We start from the raw sequence: 9,510 nt of genomic DNA, 5'->3' as shown, positions 1-9,510 counted from the left end.
TGATACTGTACGATATATACGCTTTCTTCGTTTCGTCCGCCGGCTATCCATCCACCAAAGCCGGGAACCAAAAAATACGATCCATGTATCCTCTGTTTCGAGACTAATACTAACTGACTAGCCCAAAACCCTTTAAAGAAACAAGCTACCGAAAACCTTCCTTGATACTGTACGATATATACGCTTTCTTCGTTTTGTCCGCCTGCTATCCATCCACCAAAGCCGGGTACCAACAAATACGATCCATGTATCCTCTTTTTCGAAACTAATACTAACTGACTAGCCCAAAACCTTTTAAAGAAACAAGCTACCGAAAACCTTCCTTGATACTGTACGATATATACGCTTTCTTCGTTTCGTCCGCCGGCTATCCATCCACCAAAGTCGGGAACCAACAAATACGATCCATGTATCCTCTGTTTCGAGTAATATAACTAACTAGCCAAAAACCCTTTAAAGAAACAAGCTACCAAAAATATGTTTTTCCTTCTTCGATAAAGGGCGTTTTTTATTGACTCGTAATGTAGGGTCTAGGGATATAATATACACCCGGCGTCTGCATAACTACAATGCACACATAAAACAAAAGCTATGCCAAGGTGAAAGAGAAAAACAAAAACAAACCCGAAGCGATCAAAACAGCGATCGGCGATATACAAGAATGACCAACGAGACCAACTATCTTTTGACAAGACAAGGACTACGAGAAAAGGTTGTCCAACAGCAATGCCCTTAGGAAGAGAACGGTGCACATGCGTCGTCGTCGCCCGATCCGACCACTGGAAGTCAGATCGGGTTTTTACCCTGCGGATCAAGTCAAGCAAATTCCAAACAATGCCTTCAACAGGGTAATGACGCAAAAACGCCACCATTGCCAAGGATAACCAACTAGGGTCTCGCGTAGGGTTTTCGCCCCGGAGTTCAAGACTAGGTACTCGAGAAGCACCACCCAGTTAAAGTCATCATATGTTATCTCCTCCACTTTCCACGATTCCAACAGCACAACACGACGTAGACTTTGATGAGGGAGGAAGGTCACATGTCGCATTTATGTTGCCTTTTCTTTTCTTTCTTACCCCCACCGTTTTTGTTGGTGATGTGCAAGGGTTGCAGACCTTTTTTTCTTTTAGAAGCACAATAGACACCCCAATGCTGAAAACACGCGCACGCACTAATCCAACCTTACCCCCTATGAGCACATGTAAGAGACAGAAACGGGGTCACACCGTACCGCAAAAAGAATAGCGTCGACAAACCTGAAATAAAACCAATTTAGAAAGTATATATGGCATCACCAAGGGCAAGCCTATGAGATGAACCTGATTGCTTCGTACTACTCCTACTACTTAGGTCGCCTTCTCCTCGCATAATGAAAAGAATTGGAGAAAGAAATGGTGTGCATGAATCTCACGCATCTCATCCTCATTGTGCACGCACGCACGCACAATAAAACATGTGAGTCCGATTTCACACCCGAATAGTTGACCACACATAGACCCGAGTGAATAGGCAAACCTCGGAGTAAAAAAGGCGGGGGCGAAGCCTATCGTGCGCAGCAAGGTGGACAAACCCGATTTCCCAGCTGCTTCCGCCCTCCCGGGTCGGGTCGGCCGGTTACCTTGTGCTCCGTTTCACACTTCCCCCGCACGCACCTCCCATCCCGTCCCCCACTCCCGTCTGGCCCGTCACCCCCGCTACATATACGCCGCGCTTCCCTCGCCCCCCACACCGGCACCAGCACCAGCACCAGCACCCCTCCTCTCCTTTTCAAATCCCTCCCTTTCTTTTCTTTTCTTTTTTTCAAAGGAACAGGAACACATCGCCGCCTTCCTCCGCTCCCTCCCCCATCCATCCACTCATCCATGGCCGCCGCCTCGCCCGAGTTCTTCAAGCCGCCCGCCGCCTTCTCGCCGCGCCTCCGCCTCCTCGCCGCCGACGGCGCCGACGACGACTACCACCGCTGCTGCCGGACGCCCACGGGCGCCGGGGTCGGCTGCCTGGGCCAGGCCGCCACCTGCCCGCCGGCGCCGCGGAAGCCGCGCCCGCGCCCCGACGCCGCCTGCCGGAAGCGCCTCTTCGACGTCCAGGTCATCAGCCTCCGCTTCGACGACCTCGACGCCATCTTCCGCCCCTCGCCGCCGCCGCCCTGCCACGACCACAACAACAACAACAACAAGCAGCAGCACCGGAGCCGCCGCTCGCTCGGCAGGCTCGCTTAAATTGAGTTGAGTTGAGTTGAGTTGACACCTGTGTGGATGGAATCGATGATGTATCAGCCATCTTCAGTAGCGGTAGCCACGACCCATACTTCGCCTCACGCACGCACCCATCCTCTGTAATCATCCATCATATCATAATAATATTATTACTACGTATTATTATTTCTACTGCCCATCTTTGATTCCTTGCGAATGCTCAAGTGTTGAAGTTGAACACTACTGATTACCACGGGTGAGGAATTGACTGGCACTTGTGTGGATGGAATTGATGATGTATCAACCACTTCAGGTAAAAACACTAGTGGTAGCCACGACCGACACTTCGCTTTGCACACCCATCCTCTGTAATCATCCGTCATATAATAAGATGATTATCTGTACCCCTTGTTTGATTTGTTGCTCATCTTGCGAATGTTCGTTCAGTACTGAATATGTTCTACGAATGTTGAAATGGACTGTACAACAGGGGTGAGAAATTGACTGACTGACTGACTGAGAGAGAGAGAGAGAGGGAGCCAACAGGGGTAAAATCTTTTTGAGATGAACGGGGAAAAGCAAAGCAGATTTGGTGTTTTCATCTACACAAAGGGGAACAGGATTTTCGAAATCAGATCCAATCAGGCGGGATGCAGTGGATGGTTAAGATGAAAAGGCCTAATTAACTCTGCATATCATGGAAAGAGGAACAAACCGCCATCCACACAAATTTATTACCCTTTTGATTTGACGCTTGCCAAATCTAACCTGTTTTCTTTTGATTGATTTTGCAGTAATAACCATTCCATGTATGAATCTGCCCAGTAATTTACGCTTCTTCTTTTTTTGAGAGAAATTCCTACTGGTATACTGCCGATTGGATCCCCGCCTAATATAATAATTATCTGCCCAACTCAGCACCAAGCAGCCGACTTTGACTTCAACGGCACAAGACACCGACGCTGACCACACAGCTGTCTCTCGACTTTGACAGTTGACTTGACTCAGAAAACTTCAAAAAATAACTTCCCTTTGTTTTGTGAATGAAAATGATGAACAGCAAGGAGAGGGCCCAACGGAAGATGGAACGGAACCAAACCATTTAGGTCAGGTCAGATCCAAACATAACATATGAAGAGAATCATGTCATCTGATTTTGTTCTTCAGTAGTAGTAGTAACATACATATGTTACACGTTTTGTGTGGAGGTGCACAGCACAGCCCTTTATTGTACTTTTATACGACTGCTAGAACGGTACCGTCAGGGACACTCACTGATTGCTCGTCTCATGGAGCACGCACGTGTTTACACAGGAGAAGATAAAGAGGGATGCTACGAATAGTAATTAGAACTCGAGCCAAACTATTTTTGCCAGTTAACAGCTGCTTGCTACTCGATCCGAGCACAGCAGTGCTTCAGAGATGCGTGGTCTAGTTTCATTTCATTTCATCACTAGGTGTTCCCGGCTGCATCTCGAGCCGGTCGCACCAAAAGGGAAGTTCTGCAATTTATATACCATATAATAACTTGTTAGGGTCTTCTAATCCAAGCAATTTGTTTGCGCACCATTGTATGGTGTACTTATATGAAAAGAAAATGAGAATTAGAGAGGCGCGGCACAAAAGTCTGGACGATCTGGGCTAACCTCTTATTGCTCGGTGTACTGTTCCAGGTACTCTTTAATCATCAGCCTTTCCTCTTTTGTTAGATCGGGGTCTGGCCCAGTCAACCGCTCCCTCATCGCCTTCTCTTCATCGCTCGTGCCATCCCTGGCAACCTGCAGGCAAGATTTGTAAGCTATATATATGCTGGGATAAGCGAGACGTCTGCAGGTTACTTTCAGGGAAAATTATCTATCTCACTTGGATGTAGTTATTCACATGGCCGTCCGCATTGGGTTTGGTCTTCATCTCATGCTCATTGCACACCCAGTTGCCATCCACTACATATTTGTACTCATACCGTCCTTCCTTCAGGAAACACAAACACCAAAGGTATGTAAGATACAGGTGAGTGTGAAGTTACGCACAATTAGGTCTAAATCCTCTACAGTACTGCAGATGACATGTGGGGTCGGGTCCACACGGCAGCGACCGTACTGCACGGTGCGCTACTAAAGAGGATCCCAACGAGAAAGTGACATAATGACTGCCACCAGTATAACTTGGATCAATAAGATGGCCAAAACTATGGTTCTAATTAATGATCAACGAGAAAGTGGCATAACTATCAGGATGTTCAGTAGTCAGAACCTTTGAATTCTATGAACACTGTTGAAATGTCAGATTTTATGAAGGATTAGGCTTGATATCACACGCTGATGGTATACAGATGTAACATACAAGGCATGTGAGGAATATAACAATGAACAAGAAAAAATAAAGGCGGATGATTGCTCTCGGTATGACAGTTAGGTTGATACTCACAGGTAACTCTCTCTCAAGAAACCATGCTCTTTTCTCTTCATCATATGCCAGGGGAATTTTCTGCATAAATGCAAGAAATATAAGACATAAAAAGAAATCAGCTAAGAGCGTCTCCTATGTAACATGGATTTAATACAATACATTCCATACTAGAAAGCAGCTGGGCAGAATCACACCATCTAACTGAAATTCTTCAACACAAGAAATGTATATATGACATAATTGAAGAATAAACATACCTGTCCCCACCCAATGTCAAGCCCAGAAATTTCAACAGAAGAACAACTGCCATTTTTCCACTTCAGAGTGATGCAGTTTTTTGACAAGCCCGTGAGCTAAAGAATAAGACAGTCATGACTTAATAGCAAGACGAGATGCATGACACACAATTATATCGGAAATCTACTTTATCTTCTTCATCATAACTACAAATTGGGAATACAACATAGTTCTTACTTACAATGTCAGCTGTTGCCAATTTGATGGCTTCCAACTTTGGAAAGCTAGGCCTTTTACTCTATACAACATAAAAGAATGGGTTCAAATTCTGTACAAAAAACAAGATAACTAGCCATGTGGTAAAAACAACTTAGAATACAGTGAAAGAGAGATTAGCAAATAAGCATCCGGGGGTGGATATTGGCATCAACAGTGCATACATATTAACTTACAAATAACTTTTCAACTTCCTAATACTACCTGCAGTAGTTGATGTCCTTCATTAAGATTGTAACCAAGAATCCAGAACATATATGCCAGCTGAAATTTTGCAAAATATTCTCAGAATTAGAGAACTGTCAGGGCACAAGATTATGGATAACATCAAATCATAGTGGAAAGTTACCAAAGCAATCTGCAAACTGTACATTTTACTCACTCCAAATAAGATGTGTTATGTTCTAGCTATATTTGTTATCTGGTGGATGGTACTACAAGGAAATGCTTGCATATATGCAGGTCGTTATGTTGCTTCATTTTCTGTGGGAAGAGTCATGACTATGTAACCCAATTGGCACATCCGGACATATTGAGAAACAATAAGAGAAAGACTGTAAACCTACTGCCACAGCAGGAGCTCTTCCAAGTCCAGCAGTACAATGTATATATGTTATTCCACCATTATGGCTGGCAAGCTTGTACAATTTGCTAATCACAGCAGGAAGCCTCAGTCGCAAATCGAAAGCATCGAAATCCCTGGTGTAATTAAACATTAAATTAATTTAATACTTTGGATATTCGCAACACAGACAATGAAAAGAACACACACTGGATGCAAGCTAGAACTACATTGCTATATACTCCCTCCGTCCCATAATATAAGATCGTTTTGCAAGCCAAACAGCTTGCGAAACGATCTTATAATATGGGACGGAAGGAGTACATACTGCCTGGTGCAAATACGAATCATCTAGCTGAAGCCTCTAAGTATTGAAAAGTGAAATGTTTGTGATTGAACTGAGAACAGAAGCCAAAAAAACAGAGATTGTTCATCGGAGTAACTTTTCATAAGATTATGCATGTTGAAGACTTCACTTGTGTCAATATTTTTTTCTTGTATTGAGGACAACTGTACTGAAATGTAATACCATATCATGGATGTACAAGGTCAACAGGACCAGAGAGAATACAGACAATAAGCTGTGAACAATATGGTAATCTCTTTGAAACTAAAGGACGGCTGAATGAACACTGCAATTTGATCAATTCCAAACCCAGAGGAACAATGACATATTCTCTAATTTAACTACGTCACCTTGGAACAAGGAATTGCGTAACTCCATTAGGCATAGGTTATGCCCAATTCTTACGTCCAGTTTAAAATGGACTCATGAAGATTAGAACTTTCAATACCTAACTTCTTCACGGCAGTGCTCAATGTCTTTGCATTCTAGACAATAATCTTGAATGGCACAAATGTCAACTCCAAAGTATCTAAACAAAGTGGTGAAGGATGAAACACATATATTCATAGTAAGAAAGCATTACATGGCAGTTGAAGTAACAAATAACTATGTCGCTAGGATAAAAACTAAATCATGTTAAAAGATGTCTACACACACTGCACAGATAAAATATCTGCAGACAAAAATGCATGTGTGGATAGAAAGCTATGAGCTGAATTCAACAATGTTTCCTTATGTATGAACATTAGCGTTACGATCTTACCGATATGCAAGTTTGGATCTAGCTTAATAGGCAGTAGTGAAGATATTTCTTTATTTCTACCAGAAAGATGAAAATACACTTAAATGATAAGGATACTCAAGGTCTGGATCTTGCTGCAAGCAGAATACAGTTTTTACACCAATCTCCCGAAGCTTATCAACATCACTTGGGCTCTGCACATGAAAGCAGATAATTAGATGGAGTCACAGGTGTAAAGTCTCTATCTGAATGGTTGAGATGAGAACCTGTAAGCAGGAGCCTACAATCAAGTCTGGGCATATAAAATTGTAATTCATCCCAAGCTCATGCCTGTACGTCAACGCTAGAAATGTTTTTTTTTCGGAATAAAAGGAAATATTTTAGGAATAGTGTAGTAAACAGAACTTAATGAGAAAGGAGCATAAGATATTGCAGACGTTAGTGCTCAATTGGTGATCTGAAGGTAAGTAAATTTCGACTAATCAGTGTCGAAGCTTTCTATATGATAAGATTCATTCTGTACAACATAATGAATAAAATTAAAGTGACAGAACTCCATAATAGCAGCAAACGAGGGAACTTTCAGTCGAGGAAAAATGGACAAGGCCAGCTGTTGAAACACTCATAGTCTCCCAGAAGGGGAGGTTAGACATGCCAAAAAAGTCAGATGAATGAGGTGTCGCTAAAGCCTAAAAGTCTACAAAGGCTAGTAATGGAGAAGAAGATGATAAAATGCTCATACTAGGATAGACAATAATAGTTTGTTGTGAATGGTTCCAATCAGGTAGCTCGGGTCAGCATTGTGATGGTGACATTTATATGAATGGGGCAGCAAGGGATTTTCATCAAGTCAGCAAGCAACATGACTGACCGAAATGCAACTAGCACCATTGTGTAACCTTGGCACTGATAGTGAAGCAGACACGCAAGTGCGAGGGAAAAACTGTGAATCGGTCATGGAGGTTGAATGTTTCTCTTCGCCTACCTGCTCCCATGGCTTGTGTCATGTTGGTGCTATACGTGTCGGACTTGTCCGCGCCTGGCTCCATGGCGCTGTTCTCCGCGCTGGAAGTGGATGTCCCGGATGCCTGCAATCGCAAGTCCGCAAACGCTGAGACAGTTGATTCTGTAGAAACAAAAGCGAAATCGCAGAGGACGTTGGAATGCTTACAGTTTTGACGGTGTTGGAGCGGCGACTCCCTCCGCGAACCATGGCCTGGGCTCGGCCAAAAGCAGCGGGTTAGATTAGAGTTTCGATTCCGTGGCCGGCGAAATGAGAATCGAAATCGAAATCGAGATAAATGGGATCCGCGGTGGTTGAAAAAAGAAGAGAAACTCACGAGGTTGAGCGGCGAGGGCCGCCTCATCGATCTGGATCCCGCTAAGATCGGAGGCTCCCTGGGGGGTGGGGGGCGGCAAAAATCAGCCAAGCTGCGGGGGCGAGAGGCGGCGGCGGCGGCGAAACATGATTCCGGCGAGAAATCGAAAGGGGGGCCCCTGCCTGACTTACTTGAGCAGGTGCTGGAGGCAGTTCATGGCGACGGCGACGGCGGCGAGGAGGCGGAGCTGACAGGAGAAATATCTCGCGGCGGAGGAGGGAAGAAGGGGACGGGAGGAGGAGCACGGGCGCTTGCTCTGCTCTGCCTGCGTGGACGCGGCGTATCGACAGTCTGTGTGGTGTGCAGGCGGAGTGCGCGCGGGGTTTATAGGCTTGGTCCACGGAGACTCTGCGGGATGAGGAGAGAGAGAGAGAGAGAGAGAGAGAGAGAGGGACCGCGGGGGCCTGTGGCTAAATCGGGCGGGGTGGGGCCCAGTTTTAGTGTCCTTTGACCCGTTCCTCGCCGTCGCGACCGGACGACGTCGTCGGGGCGTACGGCGCCACCGGACGACGGGACAGCTGCCTGGTTGGGGACGTCTGCTGCCATGCATTCCCTCCCCCCCGCTATCCTCTTCTTTTGTTATTTTTCGGATTCGCTAATTAATTTACATCCATATATGAGAATTATTCTTTTTCGGATCCCTTTGGCTTACTTAATTCTACTTTTAGCCATATATCCTTTTTTTTCTAATTCATGTATGCACCAGCTTTGCTTTCTCCGTGAATCCCTAAGATTTTCATGCCTTTACCCTGTACCCGATGTATCGGACTCATAATGTTATAGTAACTTTTATATATTGCATTACTCTTTCGATACCAATGCCACTGCCTCCGTTCACTTTTGTAAGTGGTTTCAGACATCTCAAAATGAGCCGTTTTGCACATTGTCTGAATATCTTCAAGGTCTTATAAAAGTGAACATAGGGAGTAATAAACATTTATGAGATTTGAGATTTTTGAAGCAAGTCGGTTTGGTCTGCTTACATCAAAATGAGATGTCATGACACGTAGCACCAACTAAATGCATGCGCAAGCCAATGGTTTGATGATCATGTTTCTTTTTGCCAGATGAAAAAGAGTTTTATTCCATAATGATACGGTTACAATCTCGAGACAACAAGTCCTCACAATATGGAGGGCTCGAATTCAACCACACCGCAAATACAAGCTTCGGTATGGCTATAATATGCTAATTGATGTGCTGCTTTATTCTGTTCCCTACTAATCTTCAGAGAAACAAACTCTAACAGTCATATTTTCTCTAATCTCAACAGTTGTGTCCATACACCGACCTGAATAAGGTGTCGCCTGCAAGAATGGCTAAAGCATTAACAAAATTTGATTGCGCCACCATTGGAAAATTCG

The 9,510-nt window shown here is 44.5% G+C and overlaps 2 protein-coding genes across 3 annotated transcripts; one reads left to right on the top strand and one right to left on the bottom strand.

The window, feature by feature from the left end:
- The first annotated feature begins 1,540 nt into the window (after positions 1–1,540).
- Positions 1,541–2,387, top strand: LOC125511563 (cyclin-dependent protein kinase inhibitor SMR1-like). The gene has a single exon (XM_048676971.1). The coding sequence runs from the start codon at positions 1,863–1,865 to the stop codon at positions 2,217–2,219; it is 357 nt and encodes a 118-aa protein (XP_048532928.1). The 5' UTR covers positions 1,541–1,862; the 3' UTR covers positions 2,220–2,387.
- On the bottom strand, positions 2,155–8,507 carry LOC125511562 (phosphoglucan phosphatase DSP4, amyloplastic). 2 transcript variants are annotated; one of them, XM_048676970.1, is made up of 15 exons: positions 8,278–8,507; positions 8,108–8,165; positions 7,939–7,983; positions 7,753–7,855; positions 7,034–7,110; positions 6,885–6,961; positions 6,474–6,554; positions 5,684–5,816; positions 5,322–5,381; positions 5,083–5,139; positions 4,862–4,957; positions 4,623–4,682; positions 4,059–4,166; positions 3,842–3,973; positions 2,155–2,333 (listed from the first exon to the last, which is right to left on the bottom strand). In XM_048676970.1, the coding sequence occupies exons 1-14, from the start codon at positions 8,301–8,303 to the stop codon at positions 3,845–3,847; spliced, it is 1,110 nt and encodes a 369-aa protein (XP_048532927.1). In that variant the 5' UTR covers positions 8,304–8,507; the 3' UTR covers positions 2,155–2,333; positions 3,842–3,844. The 2 variants fall into 2 exon arrangements, with proteins under 2 accessions (XP_048532927.1, XP_048532926.1); XM_048676969.1 differs by lacking the exon at positions 2,155–2,333 and adding an exon at positions 3,328–3,697.
- Positions 8,508–9,510: the final 1,003 nt, after the last annotated feature.

Source organism: Triticum urartu, chromosome 5 (assembly GCF_003073215.2).
Source record: "Triticum urartu cultivar G1812 chromosome 5, Tu2.1, whole genome shotgun sequence".
Taxonomy (NCBI): Eukaryota; Viridiplantae; Streptophyta; class Magnoliopsida; order Poales; family Poaceae; genus Triticum; species Triticum urartu.
The sequence above is the reverse complement of the archived record's forward strand: the minus strand, read 5'-3'. Positions and strand labels throughout refer to the sequence as shown.

Coding starts and splice junctions, on each gene's coding strand:
- LOC125511563 (XM_048676971.1), top strand. CDS start 1,863: ATGGCCGCCGCCTCGCCCGAGTTCTTCAAGCCGCCCGCCGCCTTCTCG.
- LOC125511562 (XM_048676970.1), bottom strand. CDS start 8,303: ATGAACTGCCTCCAGCACCTGCTCAA. Junction 6,962..7,033: donor TTGTAGGCTCCTGCTTACAG/GTTCTCATCTCA, acceptor TTTCATGTGCAG/AGCCCAAGTGATGTTGATAA. Junction 4,958..5,082: donor AATTGGCAACAGCTGACATT/GTAAGTAAGAAC, acceptor CTTATTCTTTAG/CTCACGGGCTTGTCAAAAAA.